Source organism: Amia ocellicauda, chromosome 9 (genome assembly GCF_036373705.1).
Source record: "Amia ocellicauda isolate fAmiCal2 chromosome 9, fAmiCal2.hap1, whole genome shotgun sequence".
Lineage (NCBI taxonomy): Eukaryota > Metazoa > Chordata > Actinopteri > Amiiformes > Amiidae > Amia > Amia ocellicauda.
The window spans coordinates 13,889,037-13,911,048 of record NC_089858.1 but is presented as its reverse complement, the minus strand read 5'-3'; the positions used below and the strand labels follow the sequence as shown (position 1 = coordinate 13,911,048).

Below are 22,012 nucleotides of genomic sequence, written 5' to 3'. Positions count from 1 at the left end.
TGCAGCGTAGTTAACTGCCTTATACGTGTCGTCGCACCCAATAATATTTTCTCCCCGAGCAGGCTCGACGGACCCCAAGGCACCACCACACGGATGAGTAAGGTAGGTACAAGTTTTATTTTTACACTATTTATAACTGATACAGGGCACGAAGTCTGTTCAGTACCACATACACAGAATTATAATAGTAGAAACTGTTAATTTCCCTAAAACGAACTCAAATGCCTTTAATAAAACGGGGCAAGTTAAAATCCTAAAACCCTCACCAAAACAATAGAAAATGACTAAAACGATACATTTACTAAAGTTCTGTACTATTCCTAAACTCGGTCTCAATGTATTCCCGCAGCGGGGACCACCCACGAGCCCCGCAGGTAAGCGCACGCCACCGTTGTAGCCACGAGCCCTTCGGCTTCACCAGTGATCTCTGCAAAGGACAAGGAAGTCGGAGTCCTGCAAGCAAAAGATAAGCAAGATAAGTCTCTGTGCCAAATAAAGCAAAGTGAACACGTCCCGGTACACCATGCAGACCACAAGAGTCTGTGCAACCATGCAAGAATACAATCCATTAATCTCTCTCTCTCTCAGGTACAGTCACAGCAGTAAAACCCGTCGCCGCAGTGGGCAGTCGGCGATACAATACCCCGATCCTAACCACTGAAAAGCGGATCAGCAACACGTCATTTTTCAATGAAGTGGTCTTCACAACCGTATCCATGCTCTGTTCATTTAATCGTCTAATCACACGTATAACCCGCGTTCCCAGTACCAGCCTCCTCGGAGCCTCTCGCCGTCAATTCGCTCTGCCGATTTCCTCCACGCCGGTCCAATTTCTCTTCGACAAATTTGTAATCCACTGAATAAGCAACTGGTCGCATAGGCTAATTCTCTGCCGTCTTCCTCTGCCCTTCCTCCCCTGCCCTGGTCATTCGGGGTTTGCGGTGGCTGTTTTATGTACTTTTTTATTTTTAATACATTTGCAAAGATGTCAAACTTCTTTCATGTTGTCATTATGGGGTATTGTTTGTAGAATTTTTAGGAAAATAATTAGTTTAATCAATTGTGGAATAAGGCTGGAACAACAAAAAGTGGAACAAGTGAAGCGCTGTAGGTCTGTTTCTCTTCCCGCTTAAAGGCGATTTCCAGGCTGTTAATAGCCTGTTCCCTGGGCTAGGGGGGCAAGTGAAAGCAATTAGTTTGTTGACCCCGGGAAATCCACGTGGGAATGTCCAGCGGTGAGCCGTACTCAGCATTTTATCAATAACCCAACACCAAAAATAATATAATTAAATAAGCACACAATTAAACCAACCACAACAACCAGTAAAGAAAATAGAACGTGATAAGTGAATAAAGTGCAACAGCAATAAAGAGAACACAAAAAATAATATAAATCAATTAGTGAAAACAACCCAAAGTGATTAATGCCGTTATGCACCACTCATGACAGGTTTGTGCCAAAACGTCATAATTAAGCCAATGCCACACATAATTCAGGTTCTTGATATGGATATACTCCTAGAGGGTACTCTTTTCACGTAGTATACAGTTTAATTTAAAACGAGTGATGATTTGTAATCCCAATGTTAAAAACCTTTTTTCCTCCCCCCGAAACGCGACATTTCACATTCCCGATTTATATCAAAGGGCAATATATCCATTTTAGCCAATCAGCATCGCGCTCATTTTCAAAATAGTACTGATCGCTGAAACAGTGACATTCAGACGAGGTTGACGAAGTATCAGACAATATCGCAAGTTACAAACCCGAGCTTAATAACAATTTGCTTTTTGGAAATAGATTTTCTGTGAAATAAAGGGACAGACTAAAACAAATGACAAAACATAATGCCCATTAACTATAATTGGGGAGTGGAATGCCCATAGACTACAATGGGGAAAACATATATCTCCAAGTCCCACACAGGAATCCTAAAATCCTGAAGACACTTCCTTTAAAATATCCTAATATAAAAAATAAAAGTGGAATGACAGGCCTGGACTACTGAAAACACACTAAAAACATAATAGGATTGTTTTCACACACACACCTATTGATTTACAAGCAGGTCTCACAGATGAAATACTTTGGAAGTTGTATGGTTTGTTGAAAGGCAAGCTCCATGATACCACTTCCTGCATTGACAACAAAGAACCATGCCCTCTCTCATTTGATTGGTTAATATACTTTCAAAACTAAACAAACCGTATCTACTGCAAAAAAATGCACAATACTTCATAGTTGATGTAATAAAACCTATTGCTTTAATATTAAAATTGAATAAAATAGAAACTACTTATTGAATGTCAATTACTGTGAAGAAATGGGTTAACAATATAATTTAATATAAAAGCAAATAAAAATAGTTAATCAGTTAATTATCATAATGCTGTCTTTATTGCTGTTAATTGCTTACGAAAATTCTTTATTGTTAATATTTCTATGCAGACTTTATTAAGGGGTATTTACAATTGTTTTAATACATCACATTATTTTACATATAGTTTCCCATTTACAGTTTATTTTTTCAGATAAGGTTGAACTTGCAGTGTACATAAATGTAGATGACAGAATATATATATATATATACAGTGAGGGAAAAAAGTATTTGATCCCCTGCTGATTTTGTACGTTTACCCACTGACAAAGAAATGATCAGTCTATAATTTTAATGGTAGGTGTATTTTAACAGTGAGAGACAGAATAACAACAAAAAAATCCAGAAAAACGCATTTCAAAAAAGTTATACATTGATTTGCACATTAATGAGTGAAATAAGTATTTGATCCCCTATCAATCAGCAAGATTTCTGGCTCCCAGGTGTTTTTTATACAGGTAACGAGCTGAGATTAGGAGCACTCTCTTAAAGGGACTGCTCCTAATCTCAGCTTGTTACCTGTATAAAAGACACCTGTCCACAGAAGCAATCAATCAATCAGATTCCAAACTCTCCACCATGGCCAAGACCAAAGAGCTGTCCAAGGATGTCAGGGACAAGATTGTAGACCTACACAAGGCTGGAATGGGTTACAAGACCATCGCCAAGCAGCTTGGTGAGAAGGTGACAACAGTTGGTGCGATTATTCGCAAATGGAAGAAACCCAAAATAACTGTCAGTCTCCCTCGGTCTGGGGCTCCATGCAAAATCTCACCTCGTGGAGTTTCAATGATCATGAGAACGGTGAGGAATCAGCCCAGAACTACACGGGAGGATCTTGTTAATGATCTCAAGGCAGCTGGGACCATAGTCACCAAGAAAACAATTGGTAACACACTACGCCGTGAAGGACTGAAATCCTGCAGCGCCCGCAAGGTCCTCCTGCTCAAGAAAGCACATGTACAGGCCCATCTGAAGTTTGCCAATGAACATCTGAATGATTCAGAGGAGAACTGGGTGAAAGTGTTGTGGTCAGATGAGACCAAAATCAAGCTCTTTGGCATCAACTCAACTCGCCGTGTTTGGAGGAGGAGGAATGACCCCAAGAACACCATCCCCACCGTCAAACATGGAGGTGGAAACATTATGCTTTGGGGGTGTTTTTCTGCTAAGGGGACAGGACAACTGCACCGCATCAAAGGGACGATGGACGGGTCCATGTACCGTCAAATCTTGGGTGAGAACCACCTTCCCCCTCAGCCAGGGCATTGAAAATGGGTCGTGGATGGTATTCCAACATGACAATGACCCAAAACACACAGCCAAGGCAACAAAGGAGTGGCTCAAGAAGAAGCACATTAAGGTCCTGGAGTGGCCTAGCCAGTCTCCAGACCTTAATCCCATAGAAAATCTGTGGAGGGAGCTGAAGGTTCGAGTTGCCAAACGTCAGCCTCGAAACCTTAATGACTTGGAGAGGATCTGCAAAGAGGAGTGGGACAAAATCCCTCCTGAGATGTGTGCAAACCTGGTGGCTAACTACAAGAAACGTCTGACCTCTGTGATTGCCAACAAGGGTTTTGCCACCAAGTACTAAGTCGAAGTTTTTCCCCATTGTAGTCAATGCGCGTTCCGTTTGTCATTCATTTTAGTCTGTGCCAAATATGGCCTCCTGTCCTGACCAGTGATGTTCCCCACAATAAAGTTATATCCACATTTGTTTGTGTTCTAGGTAAGTAGGTATTGTGATTTTATTTGTATTAATTTATTTAAATATCAGCTACAGCCTTTTAGAAATAATAATAAAAACACAAACTTTTAAATCAATAGAACCATTACTTTATTTTTACACATCTCTGCAATCTGTACTTTTTAAATGAGCTACTTTTTACTTTTACTTGAGTAGTTTTTTATACCAGTGCTTTTACTTCTACTTGAGTAAAATTTCATCAAAGTAACAGTACTTCTACCTGAGGAGGATTTTTCAGTACTCTTTCCACCTCTGCTTCTCAGTTACTTTTTTCTAGTTTATCAGCATCTTAATTTCCTTACTTGCTTCTTATTAGAGTAGAAGTGTTTCAAACCTATTTTGCTATCCGCAAATGACCTTCCAATGTAGCTGGCAATTTAGAAGATAATATTTATTATTCATGAGTAATAATGGTAATAATATTGATGATATTGGTAGGCTTAGTTTAGAATGCCAATGAAATCACTGCTATAGTTATTAGAAATTACCAATCAGACACTGTTTGTAACATGTTAAGCCCCTCGAGGGTCAGCATCAGCACAGACAGCTGCAACCCCAAACACATTCATTGTATTGCACTGCAGTGGGGTGTCATGAGTTGCTCTGTTAGCTGCCAAACCAGCCCTGCAGATCCTGGTACACCTTCCTGGAGGGCGCATTGTGGTACTGGACGCAGGCCTCACAGATCCTGCCTAGCCAACCCCTGTACTCCTGCACCTCCCAGTCACGGTGCCACTGGAAATACTGCTGGTAGCGTGTCTCATTGGAGGCCACTGCGCGCAGGAATTCAGCGAGCTCCCGCGCAGAGGGGAAGTCGTCCACATGAATAAAGGAGATGGGGGGGGCCACGGCCTCGTAGTCGGAGCGGGGGGCACCCAGCACCACGGGCACCGTGCCGGACATGTAAGAGTTGCGCCACAGCTTCTCAGTGATGTAGTCGTGGTGCTCTGAGTTCTCAAACGCCAGGTAGAAGCGGTACTGTGAGATGGTGCTCCACAGCTTGCGTTGGTCCAGTGGCTTGTTCACAGAGTGTCCATACATGTCCAGGGGAATCAGCTCACTCAGCTCCTTGGCAATCGTGGTCCTCCTGTGTCTCTCCTTGTAGTTGCTCACCACCCAGCAGGCCAGCTTGTCTGAGCGCTTCTGGGGGATTGTGTAGCTGCTGCTGCTATTCCCCCTCCTGGGTATCCGCTTCCCGTAGGGAACGTAGATATCTGCGTTGCACTGGTAGGTCAGGGTCCAGTTGAAGAGGCCGTTGAGCCAGGTCAGGTTTCCGATGCGGGACGGTGATTCTACACACATCCAGACCCACTTCTGTCCAGGAGGCCGGGGCCGGTTAATGGGCAGAACCACGGCCCGGCTGGTGATCTCTCGGTGGTGGAAGATCACTGCGTCCGCCTGCTCATAGAGGGAGCGGTTGTCAGTGAGATGGCAGCTGGGGAGGCCATTGTTAGTGTTGCACACGTCACCATGCAGGGGGTAGGCATAGGCAAATGGCCAGTGCCAGACCAGAACGGTGACGTTGTGGGGGCGGGGGGCTCCTCTGCCCAGGGGCAGCAGCTGCGGGTTGTACCAGATCAGCAGGAGCACAAGGAGCAGAGGGAGGAGCAGGAGCTGCAGGCGTGGTGCTGGCAGCAGCACCTTGAACATCTGTTCCATGATGGAGAGTTGGAGAGGAGGAGAACGGTTGCTTCGCAGTGCTGAAATGTATTTTCTGCGGTCCTTCTGCCTCTGTGTGCAAGAGCATAGGCAATGGATGAGGTTGTGAGAGAGAGAGGGAGTGAGGGGATTAATACAAAACAAGAACAGATGAGCCAGCCCTAAAAATGAAATAATCATAGGATGAAGAAGATGAAAAAGAAGAATAAAAACAATAACTGCTATTAGTAGTAAAAGGTCTGTTAAATATCTCTTTAAATACCTTGCTTGCCACAGTATTCAGACCCCCTAACAGTTTTCACATTTTGTTGCTTTAAAGCTTGCAGTCATGACACTGTGAAGTAGGAATTATTGTGCTACAAACACAACCTACTCAACACGTTCAAATTAGAAATCTCAAAGAGCTACAGAGTTCAATGGCTGAGATATCCAGAACAATATCCAGAACACCACAGAACATTACTATAAATATGCCATCTCAAAGCACCTGAGTGATCCTGCAAAAATGTGGCAGAAGGAGTTGTCAGACAAGAATGACCTGGAACATTTCTGTCTAAATACCAAGCATTAAGTTTGCCTCAGGACTAACACAGCATAGCATAGGATAAAGCACCAGGTAAAAACTAGAGGAAAACCTGTTTCAGTCTGCTAAAGGCTTAAAACTGGGGTTAAAATTAACCTACAGTTAGGTCCATAAATATTTGGACAGAGACACAATTGTCATCATTTTGGCTCTATATGCCACCACAATGGATTTGAAAGGAAGCAATCAAGATGTACTTTAAGTGTAGTTTCAATACTTGGTTGCAAATCCTTTGCATTCAATGACTGCCTGAAGTCTGGAACCCATAGACATCACCAGATGCTGGGTTTCTTTCCTGGTGATGCTCTGCCAGGCCTGTACTGCAGCTGTCTTTAGTTCCTGCTTGTACTTGGGGCATTTTGCCTGAAGTTTTGCCATAGAAATCAAAACAAACAATCAGAGAGATAGCAAAAACATTAGGTGTGGCCAAATCAACTATTTGGTACATTCTTAAAAAGAAAGAATGCACTGGTGAGCTCAGGAACACCAAAAGGCCTGGAAGACCATGGAAAACAACAGTGGTAGATGACAGAATAATTATTTCCCTGGTGAAGAAAAACCTCTTCACAACAGTTGGCCAGATCAAGAACACCCTCCAGGAGGTAGACGTATCTGTGTCAAAGTCAACAATCAAGAGAAGACTTCACCAGAGTAAATACAGAGGGTTTACCACAAGGTGTAAACAGGAAACAGGAAGACCAGATTAGTTTTTGTCAAACAATATCTAAAGAACCCTGTACAGTTCTGGAACAACATCCTATGGACAGATGAGACAAAGATCAACTTGCATCAGAATGATGGGAAGAGAAGAGTATGGAGAAGGGAAGGAACTGCTCATGATCTGAAGCATACCACCTCATCTGTGCAGCATGTTATGGCATGGGCATGTATGGCTGCCGAGGGAACTGGTTCCCTTGTATTTATTGATGATGTGACTGCTGACAAGGGCAGTAGGATGAATTATGAAGTGTTTAGGCCTATATTATCTGCTCAGATTCAGCCAAATGCTTCAAAAACTCTTTGGACGGCGCTACACAGTGCAGATGCCGAAGAAGTGGAATGTTCTGCAGTGGCCAAGTCAATCACCTGACCTGAATCCAATTGAGCAGCATGTCACTTGCTGAAGGCAAAACTGAAGGCAAGACCTCCCAAGAACATGCAGGAACTAAAGACAGCTGCAGTGCAGGCCTGGCAGAGCATCACCAGGGAAGAAACCCAGCATCTGGTGATGTCTATGGGTTCCAGACTTCAGGCAGTCATTGACTGTAAAGGATTTGCAACCAAGTATTAAAACTCACAATTTAATTCATGATTATGTTAGTTTGTCCAAATACTTTTGAGCCCATAAAATTGGGGGGACCACATATAAAAATGGGTGTAATTCCTACACCGGTCACACATTTTGGATGTAACTACCCTCATATTAAAGATGAAAGTCTACACTTAAAGTACATCTTGATTGCTTCCTTTCCAATCCATTGTGGTGGCGTACAGAGCCAAAATTATGACAATTGTGTCACTGTCCAAATATTTACGGACCTAACTGTATCAGCAGGACAATAATCCAAAGCACAAGGCAAAAGCTACACTGGAGTGGCTTAAGAATAAGACAGTGAATGACTTCAAGTGGCCCAGTCTAGTTCCTGTTATTGTTGCAGGTGCCTTCTCCACATACAGAGTTGAGGAGTCTGAATACTTAGGCAATCAACATATTTCAGTATGTTCTCTTCAGTTTCTGCTGCCACTCAATGTCAATTATCTCACCGTTAGCATTACTCAGTGTGAACTTTCAAGATTTGAAAGAAATGTTGTTTAAAAAAAATGTCAGTCTGGGAATGAAGGTGGGGAGCCGCACACACCACTCCTCCGTGTGCTGGGTTGGTGGGGTGTAAATATACAATATATAAAGATATACATGTATCTACACACACAAATATATACACTATTAAAAATCTGAATAGTAATGAAATTAGCTAATCAGAAAATTTAATTTAATCCTGAACAAAAAAAGTTTACTAAGATTTCCGATATACAAAAAACATTTTACAAATGATGAAAACAACTGTTTTACTGGACCAACGAAATTTTAACAATTATGAAGAAATAAGGAAAAAGGAAAAACTCTCCAACTGTCACCAATCAGTGCTGAGAGAGAGAGAGAGAGAGAGAGAGAGAGAGAGTGTGCACAGCCTGAGAGAATACAGCGAGTAGTGGAGAAATCAGAATGGAGAGGGTGAAGGAGATTAGGAGAGGGTGAAAGAAGGGGAGCCCAGCCCCTGCCCACTCTGCTCATACCTGCTTGCTGGCTGGTCCTGGAGTCTCGGGTGATGCTGCCGAGCTGGTGAGACAAAGTTGACTCTTCAGGTGTGAACACGCTCAATAGATCACAGCACTCTGCTGTACTGGGCTGTTCATTGTTTAGTGGCTTAAGTAATTATGGTGTATTTTAACATGCAGCAACTCTTTATTTTCCATTCCATAGCATGACAAGGCTGCTCCCTCATCACCTCATCATTATGGCCAGCTGCCAATTATAATGAATTATATCTGGTTTACCTGAATCTGTGCTTTTATATGAAATTCGTCTGATTAATATATACAAATATATGTGCGGTGAGCAGAAGGTGAGAGAAGGAGAGGCAGAGCAGAGCAGAGCTGCTCCCGGACCCTGCCCACTCTGCTCATACCACCTGTGGCTGGTTGGTCCTGCCGTGACTCAGACACCTGACTGTCTTAGATCAACCACTGATCTCACTGCACAGTGTTCACACACACAAACACCCCACACACTTTCACACACTCACATCCCAGGCACACACAAATTATAATTATAATAACAAGAAAAACAAGATTCTAACAAGGTTGCAAGAAACTGCATTCCCTGACATGACATGACATTTTGTATTCAGATTCTTTAGATCATATTTCTATCTCTCTCTCTCTGCACACATCGGTGACAGTTGTAGAGTTTTTCCCTTATCTTTATTATTTCACAATTGTTGTTAAAATTTAATATGTCCAGTAAAACAGCTGTTTTCATCATTCATAAAATGATTTTTTAAATATCAGAAATCTAAGTTAAATTATTATTATAATTTTGGATTTTGGTCAGGATTAAATTTAATTTTCAGACAAGCTAATTGCAAATTACTGTTCATTATTTTATAGTGTATATGAATGTGTGTGTATATGTATATGTAACAGGTAAGTTACTTGGGAGGTTACAGCTGTACTACACCACCCTGAGTTTACCAAGGACAAGGACCTCCAATGGATGGTTCCCCACACCAGGTTCTTTTCTCCAGAAGAAGCCAAGTAATCATACTCCAAGGTTGTTATGTACAGAATTTATTAGGTCTAATTTAGAACAAGAAATGCCAATTGTCTCCAATAAAACAGCTCTGCCATATCAATAAAACAAGGTTTAACTTGGACTAATATTGTACAAAATGTTATATCAAGGTTTCGTAGTTGAGGTCAATTCAACTATTTATAGTGAACGATAGCACAAACAAATTATCCATTTAAATAGTTATACACAAATAACCCTGTCTATCAGTTTCCTATATGCAATCAATACTTATCAGCTGTATGTTTTTGATTAAGACAATATGGCAAGAAAAAAAAAAACCTTAGTAGTCGAAAATACTAAAATATAACAGATAATAAACAGATCATAGTGGTTGGTAGGCAACAAGGGGTGTGTTGGGGCAGACGCGGGTCAGTCAGTCACGCAGTTACTCAGACAGTCCCACGGAGAAGAGAGAAGTAGATTAGGGATGCTAAGTAAAAACAAAATACAACAAGCTTGTGCAATTAATAACCAAAATACAATATAGGAAACACTACACACATTATCATAATAAAGATTAATCAAAACCCTACTACGTTTATGTATATTTATTTTTCGTAACCAGACGTGGCCATCTGCCTTATAGAAAAGCACAGGTACAGGTTACACCAGTTATACTGGTGCTGTGATGATGAGCTGAGCAGCCCTGTCATATGGAATGGAAGATAGTGATTTAGTTGTTACTGCAGAACAAAATGCACAGCAATTACTAAAGTCAGACAGTGATCATTTGATAACTGTCACTACCATTATTAAATGCATCTTTATGAAAATGAGTGTGTTCATTCTGTTTGAAAACATGCGGGTAGGACAAATCACTAAAGAACATTTACAATACCTGCTGGGCAATATATACTCCTCATGCCCCTCCCTCCCCGCCAAAAAGACAGGGGGAGACCAAAACAGTAACAACTTTGTTGGTTTGTAGTTGAGGTTAGTCTGAGCACATTCATTGCAAATACTCCTGAACAGATGGGAAATCCAGCTTTTTAAACTTCTTAGCAAGGGTAGAAACTACTCTCGTTCCTGTAACTTAGTAGATTTTACATTTACATTTGAGTATTTTTCAAATTTGGTAATTTTACTTTTACTTAAGTATGTTTTGAGTGAAGCATTGTACTTTGCTACTTCTAAAAAGGCATTTGTTACAGAGTACAAATTGTGTACACTGTCACGGGGGAAGAAAATGGTGGGTGACAGACAAATAGACCAATAAATGAAGGAGCAATATATTCAAATTCCAAGCATTCCGCCCACAACACTCAACAGGCCAATCAAATTGTGTGTTGTGATGGTTACGGTTGGTCAGTCCATTAAGATTCAATCAAAGATTTGAAGTCAGTCATCCAGTCCAGCAGTAGCTAAGGTAAATTTAGTAAGTTTAGTAAGTTTTAGTTAAATACCTATACTGCGTTCCAGCTGTAAACTCCTCAAATGAATACATTATATACACTTTTTTTCTACAGCCACCAGACATGTAGTTTATGCGGTAGACTGTACTGAATATAATATAGCCAACAATCTGAGCTGTATAATAACATTAGTCATTGAGAAAGAGTTACAATAGTGTTGTTTCCTGAAACGTGATTTTCTACATATCATATTATTGCCATTATTATTTTTGTTTGCAGACTTGCAACTGCTATCCTCTGATTAGCTTTCCTTTGGAATTAAATCTTGATCACTTTGCAAACCCAGGGTTCATGATCAATGTCTTGATCCATTTAATCCGATTCTATTATAGGATGCTGTTGTAAACGGGTCAAATATTAGGGATTATACAGATTTGTTTTAATTGGGTAATGATCAACAGATGACAATGCTTGAAGTGATTGCTGCACCTGTATAAAAGTAGGGAGGAATGTCTCGGAAGAGAGAGAGTGTCAGGGAAAGCATAGACAGGCTGGTTGCGGGAAGCCCAGAGACACAAGCCGAGATGCGGTGACTGGGAGGCGTATGCAGCGTAGTTAACTGCCTTATACGTGTCGTCGCACCCAATAATATTTTCTCCCCGAGCAGGCTCGACGGACCCCAAGGCACCACCACACGGATGAGTAAGGTAGGTACAAGTTTTATTTTTACACTATTTATAACTGATACAGGGCACGAAGTCTGTTCAGTACCACATACACAGAATTATAATAGTAGAAACTGTTAATTTCCCTAAAACGAACTCAAATGCCTTTAATAAAACGGGGCAAGTTAAAATCCTAAAACCCTCACCAAAACAATAGAAAATGACTAAAACGATACATTTACTAAAGTTCTGTACTATTCCTAAACTCGGTCTCAATGTATTCCCGCAGCGGGGACCACCCACGAGCCCCGCAGGTAAGCGCACGCCACCGTTGTAGCCACGAGCCCTTCGGCTTCACCAGTGATCTCTGCAAAGGACAAGGAAGTCGGAGTCCTGCAAGCAAAAGATAAGCAAGATAAGTCTCTGTGCCAAATAAAGCAAAGTGAACACGTCCCGGTACACCATGCAGACCACAAGAGTCTGTGCAACCATGCAAGAATACAATCCATTAATCTCTCTCTCTCTCAGGTACAGTCACAGCAGTAAAACCCGTCGCCGCAGTGGGCAGTCGGCGATACAATACCCCGATCCTAACCACTGAAAAGCGGATCAGCAACACGTCATTTTTCAATGAAGTGGTCTTCACAACCGTATCCATGCTCTGTTCATTTAATCGTCTAATCACACGTATAACCCGCGTTCCCAGTACCAGCCTCCTCGGAGCCTCTCGCCGTCAATTCGCTCTGCCGATTTCCTCCACGCCGGTCCAATTTCTCTTCGACAAATTTGTAATCCACTGAATAAGCAACTGGTCGCATAGGCTAATTCTCTGCCGTCTTCCTCTGCCCTTCCTCCCCTGCCCTGGTCATTCGGGGTTTGCGGTGGCTGTTTTATGTACTTTTTTATTTTTAATACATTTGCAAAGATGTCAAACTTCTTTCATGTTGTCATTATGGGGTATTGTTTGTAGAATTTTTAGGAAAATAATTAGTTTAATCAATTGTGGAATAAGGCTGGAACAACAAAAAGTGGAACAAGTGAAGCGCTGTAGGTCTGTTTCTCTTCCCGCTTAAAGGCGATTTCCAGGCTGTTAATAGCCTGTTCCCTGGGCTAGGGGGGCAAGTGAAAGCAATTAGTTTGTTGACCCCGGGAAATCCACGTGGGAATGTCCAGCGGTGAGCCGTACTCAGCATTTTATCAATAACCCAACACCAAAAATAATATAATTAAATAAGCACACAATTAAACCAACCACAACAACCAGTAAAGAAAATAGAACGTGATAAGTGAATAAAGTGCAACAGCAATAAAGAGAACACAAAAAATAATATAAATCAATTAGTGAAAACAACCCAAAGTGATTAATGCCGTTATGCACCACTCATGACAGGTTTGTGCCAAAACGTCATAATTAAGCCAATGCCACACATAATTCAGGTTCTTGATATGGATATACTCCTAGAGGGTACTCTTTTCACGTAGTATACAGTTTAATTTAAAACGAGTGATGATTTGTAATCCCAATGTTAAAAACCTTTTTTCCTCCCCCCGAAACGCGACATTTCACATTCCCGATTTATATCAAAGGGCAATATATCCATTTTAGCCAATCAGCATCGCGCTCATTTTCAAAATAGTACTGATCGCTGAAACAGTGACATTCAGACGAGGTTGACGAAGTATCAGACAATATCGCAAGTTACAAACCCGAGCTTAATAACAATTTGCTTTTTGGAAATAGATTTTCTGTGAAATAAAGGGACAGACTAAAACAAATGACAAAACATAATGCCCATTAACTATAATTGGGGAGTGGAATGCCCATAGACTACAATGGGGAAAACATATATCTCCAAGTCCCACACAGGAATCCTAAAATCCTGAAGACACTTCCTTTAAAATATCCTAATATAAAAAATAAAAGTGGAATGACAGGCCTGGACTACTGAAAACACACTAAAAACATAATAGGATTGTTTTCACACACACACCTATTGATTTACAAGCAGGTCTCACAGATGAAATACTTTGGAAGTTGTATGGTTTGTTGAAAGGCAAGCTCCATGATACCACTTCCTGCATTGACAACAAAGAACCATGCCCTCTCTCATTTGATTGGTTAATATACTTTCAAAACTAAACAAACCGTATCTACTGCAAAAAAATGCACAATACTTCATAGTTGATGTAATAAAACCTATTGCTTTAATATTAAAATTGAATAAAATAGAAACTACTTATTGAATGTCAATTACTGTGAAGAAATGGGTTAACAATATAATTTAATATAAAAGCAAATAAAAATAGTTAATCAGTTAATTATCATAATGCTGTCTTTATTGCTGTTAATTGCTTACGAAAATTCTTTATTGTTAATATTTCTATGCAGACTTTATTAAGGGGTATTTACAATTGTTTTAATACATCACATTATTTTACATATAGTTTCCCATTTACAGTTTATTTTTTCAGATAAGGTTGAACTTGCAGTGTACATAAATGTAGATGACAGAATATATATATATATATACAGTGAGGGAAAAAAGTATTTGATCCCCTGCTGATTTTGTACGTTTACCCACTGACAAAGAAATGATCAGTCTATAATTTTAATGGTAGGTGTATTTTAACAGTGAGAGACAGAATAACAACAAAAAAATCCAGAAAAACGCATTTCAAAAAAGTTATACATTGATTTGCACATTAATGAGTGAAATAAGTATTTGATCCCCTATCAATCAGCAAGATTTCTGGCTCCCAGGTGTTTTTTATACAGGTAACGAGCTGAGATTAGGAGCACTCTCTTAAAGGGACTGCTCCTAATCTCAGCTTGTTACCTGTATAAAAGACACCTGTCCACAGAAGCAATCAATCAATCAGATTCCAAACTCTCCACCATGGCCAAGACCAAAGAGCTGTCCAAGGATGTCAGGGACAAGATTGTAGACCTACACAAGGCTGGAATGGGTTACAAGACCATCGCCAAGCAGCTTGGTGAGAAGGTGACAACAGTTGGTGCGATTATTCGCAAATGGAAGAAACCCAAAATAACTGTCAGTCTCCCTCGGTCTGGGGCTCCATGCAAAATCTCACCTCGTGGAGTTTCAATGATCATGAGAACGGTGAGGAATCAGCCCAGAACTACACGGGAGGATCTTGTTAATGATCTCAAGGCAGCTGGGACCATAGTCACCAAGAAAACAATTGGTAACACACTACGCCGTGAAGGACTGAAATCCTGCAGCGCCCGCAAGGTCCTCCTGCTCAAGAAAGCACATGTACAGGCCCATCTGAAGTTTGCCAATGAACATCTGAATGATTCAGAGGAGAACTGGGTGAAAGTGTTGTGGTCAGATGAGACCAAAATCAAGCTCTTTGGCATCAACTCAACTCGCCGTGTTTGGAGGAGGAGGAATGACCCCAAGAACACCATCCCCACCGTCAAACATGGAGGTGGAAACATTATGCTTTGGGGGTGTTTTTCTGCTAAGGGGACAGGACAACTGCACCGCATCAAAGGGACGATGGACGGGTCCATGTACCGTCAAATCTTGGGTGAGAACCACCTTCCCCCTCAGCCAGGGCATTGAAAATGGGTCGTGGATGGTATTCCAACATGACAATGACCCAAAACACACAGCCAAGGCAACAAAGGAGTGGCTCAAGAAGAAGCACATTAAGGTCCTGGAGTGGCCTAGCCAGTCTCCAGACCTTAATCCCATAGAAAATCTGTGGAGGGAGCTGAAGGTTCGAGTTGCCAAACGTCAGCCTCGAAACCTTAATGACTTGGAGAGGATCTGCAAAGAGGAGTGGGACAAAATCCCTCCTGAGATGTGTGCAAACCTGGTGGCTAACTACAAGAAACGTCTGACCTCTGTGATTGCCAACAAGGGTTTTGCCACCAAGTACTAAGTCGAAGTTTTTCCCCATTGTAGTCAATGCGCGTTCCGTTTGTCATTCATTTTAGTCTGTGCCAAATATGGCCTCCTGTCCTGACCAGTGATGTTCCCCACAATAAAGTTATATCCACATTTGTTTGTGTTCTAGGTAAGTAGGTATTGTGATTTTATTTGTATTAATTTATTTAAATATCAGCTACAGCCTTTTAGAAATAATAATAAAAACACAAACTTTTAAATCAATAGAACCATTACTTTATTTTTACACATCTCTGCAATCTGTACTTTTTAAATGAGCTACTTTTTACTTTTACTTGAGTAGTTTTTTATACCAGTGCTTTTACTTCTACTTGAGTAAAATTTCATCAAAGTAACAGTACTTCTACCTGAGGAGGATTTTTCAGTACTCTTTCCACCTCTGCTTCTCAGTTACTTTTTTCTAGTTTATCAGCATCTTAATTTCCTTACTTGCTTCTTATTAGAGTAGAAGTGTTTCAAACCTATTTTGCTATCCGCAAATGACCTTCCAATGTAGCTGGCAATTTAGAAGATAATATTTATTATTCATGAGTAATAATGGTAATAATATTGATGATATTGGTAGGCTTAGTTTAGAATGCCAATGAAATCACTGCTATAGTTATTAGAAATTACCAATCAGACACTGTTTGTAACATGTTAAGCCCCTCGAGGGTCAGCATCAGCACAGACAGCTGCAACCCCAAACACATTCATTGTATTGCACTGCAGTGGGGTGTCATGAGTTGCTCTGTTAGCTGCCAAACCAGCCCTGCAGATCCTGGTACACCTTCCTGGAGGGCGCATTGTGGTACTGGACGCAGGCCTCACAGATCCTGCCTAGCCAACCCCTGTACTCCTGCACCTCCCAGTCACGGTGCCACTGGAAATACTGCTGGTAGCGTGTCTCATTGGAGGCCACTGCGCGCAGGAATTCAGCGAGCTCCCGCGCAGAGGGGAAGTCGTCCACATGAATAAAGGAGTTGGGGGGGGCCACGGCCTCGTAGTCGGAGCGGGGGGCACCCAGCACCACGGGCACCGTGCCGGACATGTAAGAGTTGCGCCACAGCTTCTCAGTGATGTAGTCGTGGTGCTCTGAGTTCTCAAACGCCAGGTAGAAGCGGTACTGTGAGATGGTGCTCCACAGCTTGCGTTGGTCCAGTGGCTTGTTCACAGAGTGTCCATACATGTCCAGGGGAATCAGCTCACTCAGCTCCTTGGCAATCGTGGTCCTCCTGTGTCTCTCCTTGTAGTTGCTCACCACCCAGCAGGCCAGCTTGTCTGAGCGCTTCTGGGGGATTGTGTAGCTGCTGCTGCTATTCCCCCTCCTGGGTATCCGCTTCCCGTAGGGAACGTAGATATCTGCGTTGCGCTGGTAGGTCAGGGTCCAGTTGAAGAGGCCGTTGAGCCAGGTCAGGTTTCCGATGCGGGACGGTGATTCTACACACATCCAGACCCACTTCTGTCCAGGAGGCCGGGGCCGGTTAATGGGCAGAACCACGGCCCGGCTGGTGATCTCTCGGTGGTGGAAGATCACTGCGTCCGCCTGCTCATAGAGGGAGCGGTTGTCAGTGAGATGGCAGCTGGGGAGGCCATTGTTAGTGTTGCACACGTCACCATGCAGGGGGTAGGCATAGGCAAATGGCCAGTGCCAGACCAGAACGGTGACGTTGTGGGGGCGGGGGGCTCCTCTGCCCAGGGGCAGCAGCTGCGGGTTGTACCAGATCAGCAGGAGCACAAGGAGCAGAGGGAGGAGCAGGAGCTGCAGGCGTGGTGCTGGCAGCAGCACCTTGAACATCTGTTCCATGATGGAGAGTTGGAGAGGAGGAGAACGGTTGCTTCGCAGTGCTGAAATGTATTTTCTGCGGTCCTTCTGCCTCTGTGTGCAAGAGCATAGGCAATGGATGAGGTTGTGAGAGAGAGAGGGAGTGAGGGGATTAATACAAAACAAGAACAGATGAGCCAGCCCTAAAAATGAAATAGTCATAGGATGAAGAAGATGAAAAAGAAGAATAAAAACAATAACTGCTATTAGTAGTAAAAGGTCTGTTAAATATCTCTTTAAATACCTTGCTTGCCACAGTATTCAGACCCCCTAACAGTTTTCACATTTTGTTGCTTTAAAGCTTGCAGTCATGACACTGTGAAGTAGGAATTATTGTACTACAGACACAACCTACTCAACACGTTCAAATTAGAAATCTCAAAGAGCTACAGAGCTCAATGGCTGAGATATCCAGAACAATATCCAGAACACCACAGAACATTACTATAAATATGCCATCTCAAAGCACCTGAGTGATCCTGCAAAAATATGGCAGAAGGAGTTGTCAGACAAGAATGACCTGGAACATTTCTGTCTAAATACCAAGCATTAAGTTTGCCTCAGGACTAACACAGCATAGCATAGGATAAAGCACCAGGTAAAAACTAGAGGAAAACCTGTTTCAGTCTGCTAAAGGCTTAAAACTGGGGTTAAAATTAACCTACAGTTAGGTCCATAAATATTTGGACAGAGACACCATTGTCATCATTTTGGCTCTATATGCCACCACAATGGATTTGAAAGGAAGCAATCAAGATGTACTTTAAGTGTAGTTTCAATACTTGGTTGCAAATCCTTTGCATTCAATGACTGCCTGAAGTCTGGAACCCATAGACATCACCAGATGCTGGGTTTCTTTCCTGGTGATGCTCTGCCAGGCCTGTACTGCAGCGGTCTTTAGTTCCTGCTTGTTCTTGGGGCATTTTGCCTGACGTTTTGCCATAGAAATCAAAACAAACAATCAGAGAGATAGCAAAAACATTAGGTGTGGCCAAATCAACTATTTGGTACATTCTTAAAAAGAAAGAATGCACTGGTGAGCTCAGGAACACCAAAAGGCCTGGAAGACCATGGAAAACAACAGTGGTAGATGACAGAATAATTATTTCCCTGGTGAAGAAAAACCTCTTCACAACAGTTGGCCAGATCAAGAACACCCTCCAGGAGGTAGACGTATCTGTGTCAAAGTCAACAATCAAGAGAAGACTTCACCAGAGTAAATACAGAGGGTTTACCACAAGGTGTAAACAGGAAACAGGAAGACCAGATTAGTTTTTGTCAAACAATATCTAAAGAACCCTGTACAGTTCTGGAACAACATCCTATGGACAGATGAGACAAAGATCAACTTGCATCAGAATGATGGGAAGAGAAGAGTATGGAGAAGGGAAGGAACTGCTCATGATCTGAAGCATACCACCTCATCTGTGCAGCATGTTATGGCATGGGCATGTATGGCTGCCGAGGGAACTGGTTCCCTTGTATTTATTGATGATGTGACTGCTGACAAGGGCAGTAGGATGAATTATGAAGTGTTTAGGCCTATATTATCTGCTCAGATTCAGCCAAATGCTTCAAAAACTCTTTGGACGGCGCTACACAGTGCAGATGCCGAAGAAGTGGAATGTTCTGCAGTGGCCAAGTCAATCACCTGACCTGAATCCAATTGAGCAGCATGTCACTTGCTGAAGGCAAAACTGAAGGCAAGACCTCCCAAGAACATGCAGGAACTAAAGACAGCTGCAGTGCAGGCCTGGCAGAGCATCACCAGGGAAGAAACCCAGCATCTGGTGATGTCTATGGGTTCCAGACTTCAGGCAGTCATTGACTGTAAAGGATTTGCAACCAAGTATTAAAACTCACAATTTAATTCATGATTATGTTAGTTTGTCCAAATACTTTTGAGCCCATAAAATTGGGTGGACCACATATAAAAATGGGTGTAATTCCTACACCGGTCACACATTTTGGATGTAACTACCCTCATATTAAAGATGAAAGTCTACACTTAAAGTACATCTTGATTGCTTCCTTTCCAATCCATTGTGGTGGCGTACAGAGCCAAAATTATGACAATTGTGTCACTGTCCAAATATTTACGGACCTAACTGTATCAGCAGGACAATAATCCAAAGCACAAGGCAAAAGCTACACTGGAGTGGCTTAAGAATAAGACAGTGAATGACTTCAAGTGGCCCAGTCTAGTTCCTGTTATTGTTGCAGGTGCCTCCTCCACATACAGAGTTGAGGAGTCTGAATACTTAGGCAATCAACATATTTCAGTATGTTCTCTTCAGTTTCTGCTGCCACTCAATGTCAATTATCTCACCGTTAGCATTACTCAGTGTGAACTTTCAAGATTTGAAAGAAATGTTGTTTAAAAAAAATGTCAGTCTGGGAATGAAGGTGGGGAGCCGCACACACCACTCCTCCGTGTGCTGGGTTGGTGGGGTGTAAATATACAATATATAAAGATATACATGTATCTACACACACAAATATATACACTATTAAAAATCTGAATAGTAATGAAATTAGCTAATCAGAAAATTTAATTTAATCCTGAACAAAAAAAGTTTACTAAGATTTCCGATATACAAAAAACATTTTACAAATGATGAAAACAACTGTTTTACTGGACCAACGAAATTTTAACAATTATGAAGAAATAAGGAAAAAGGAAAAACTCTCCAACTGTCACCAATCAGTGCTGAGAGAGAGAGAGAGAGAGAGAGAGAGAGAGAGAGAGAGAGAGAGAGAGAGAGAGAGTGTGCACAGCCTGAGAGAATACAGCGAGTAGTGGAGAAATCAGAATGGAGAGGGTGAAGGAGATTAGGAGAGGGTGAAAGAAGGGGAGCCCAGCCCCTGCCCACTCTGCTCATACCTGCTTGCTGGCTGGTCCTGGAGTCTCGGGTGATGCTGCCGAGCTGGTGAGACAAAGTTGACTCTTCAGGTGTGAACACGCTCAATAGATCACAGCACTCTGCTGTACTGGGCTGTTCATTGTTTAGTGGCTTAAGTAATTATGGTGTATTTTAACATGCAGCAACTCTTTATTTTCCATTCCATAGCATGACAAGGCTGCTCCCTCATCACCTCATCATTATGGCCAGCTGCCAATTATAATGAATTATATCTGGTTTACCTGAATCTGTGCTTTTATATGAAATTCGTCTGATTAATATATACAAATATATGTGCGGTGAGCAGAAGGTGAGAGAAGGAGAGGCAGAGCAGAGCAGAGCTGCTCCCGGACCCTGCCCACTCTGCTCATACCACCTGTGGCTGGTTGGTCCTGCCGTGACTCAGACACCTGACTGTCTTAGATCAACCACTGATCTCACTGCACAGTGTTCACACACACAAACACCCCACACACTTTCACACACTCACATCCCAGGCACACACAAATTATAATTATAATAACAAGAAAAACAAGATTCTAACAAGGTTGCAAGAAACTGCATTCCCTGACATGACATGACATTTTGTATTCAGATTCTTTAGATCATATTTCTATCTCTCTCTCTCTGCACACATCGGTGACAGTTGTAGAGTTTTTCCCTTTTCTTTATTATTTCACAATTGTTGTTAAAATTTAATATGTCCAGTAAAACAGCTGTTTTCATCATTCATAAAATGATTTTTTAAATATCAGAAATCTAAGTTAAATTATTATTATAATTTTGGATTTTGGTCAGGATTAAATTTAATTTTCAGACAAGCTAATTGCAAATTACTGTTCATTATTTTATAGTGTATATGAATGTGTGTGTATATGTATATGTAACAGGTAAGTTACTTGGGAGGTTACAGCTGTACTACACCACCCTGAGTTTACCAAGGACAAGGACCTCCAATGGATGGTTCCCCACACCAGGTTCTTTTCTCCAGAAGAAGCCAAGTAATCATACTCCAAGGTTGTTATGTACAGAATTTATTAGGTCTAATTTAGAACAAGAAATGCCAATTGTCTCCAATAAAACAGCTCTGCCATATCAATAAAACAAGGTTTAACTTGGACTAATATTGTACAAAATGTTATATCAAGGTTTCGTAGTTGAGGTCAATTCAACTATTTATAGTGAACGATAGCACAAACAAATTATCCATTTAAATAGTTATACACAAATAACCCTGTCTATCAGTTTCCTATATGCAATCAATACTTATCAGCTGTATGTTTTTGATTAAGACAATATGGCAAGAAAAAAAAAAACCTTAGTAGTCGAAAATAGTAAAATATAACAGATAATAAACAGATCATAGTGGTTGGTAGGCAACAAGGGGTGTGTTGGGGCAGACGCGGGTCAGTCAGTCACGCAGTTACTCAGACAGTCCCACGGAGAAGAGAGAAGTAGATTAGGGATGCTAAGTAAAAACAAAATACAACAAGCTTGTGCAATTAATAACCAAAATACAATATAGGAAACACTACACACATTATCATAATAAAGATTAATCAAAACCCTACTACGTTTATGTATATTTATTTTTCGTAACCAGACGTGGCCATCTGCCTTATAGAAAAGCA

General features: G+C 41.5%; 2 protein-coding genes across 2 annotated transcripts; both read right to left on the bottom strand.

Moving 5' to 3' along the window:
* Positions 1-98: 98 nt before the first annotated feature.
* On the bottom strand, positions 99-9,202 carry LOC136758694 (alpha-(1,3)-fucosyltransferase 7-like). The gene is made up of 3 exons (XM_066713274.1): positions 8,924-9,202; positions 8,663-8,705; positions 99-5,856 (listed from the first exon to the last, which is right to left on the bottom strand). Exon 3 carries the CDS (start codon positions 5,782-5,784, stop codon positions 4,732-4,734), a length of 1,053 nt encoding a protein of 350 aa, XP_066569371.1. The 5' UTR covers positions 5,785-5,856; positions 8,663-8,705; positions 8,924-9,202; the 3' UTR covers positions 99-4,731.
* A 2,572-nt stretch (positions 9,203-11,774) lies between these two features.
* LOC136758692 (alpha-(1,3)-fucosyltransferase 7-like) lies at positions 11,775-20,901 on the bottom strand. The gene is made up of 3 exons (XM_066713272.1): positions 20,624-20,901; positions 20,363-20,405; positions 11,775-17,532 (listed from the first exon to the last, which is right to left on the bottom strand). The coding sequence occupies exon 3, from the start codon at positions 17,458-17,460 to the stop codon at positions 16,408-16,410; it is 1,053 nt and encodes a 350-aa protein (XP_066569369.1). The 5' UTR covers positions 17,461-17,532; positions 20,363-20,405; positions 20,624-20,901; the 3' UTR covers positions 11,775-16,407.
* Positions 20,902-22,012: the final 1,111 nt, after the last annotated feature.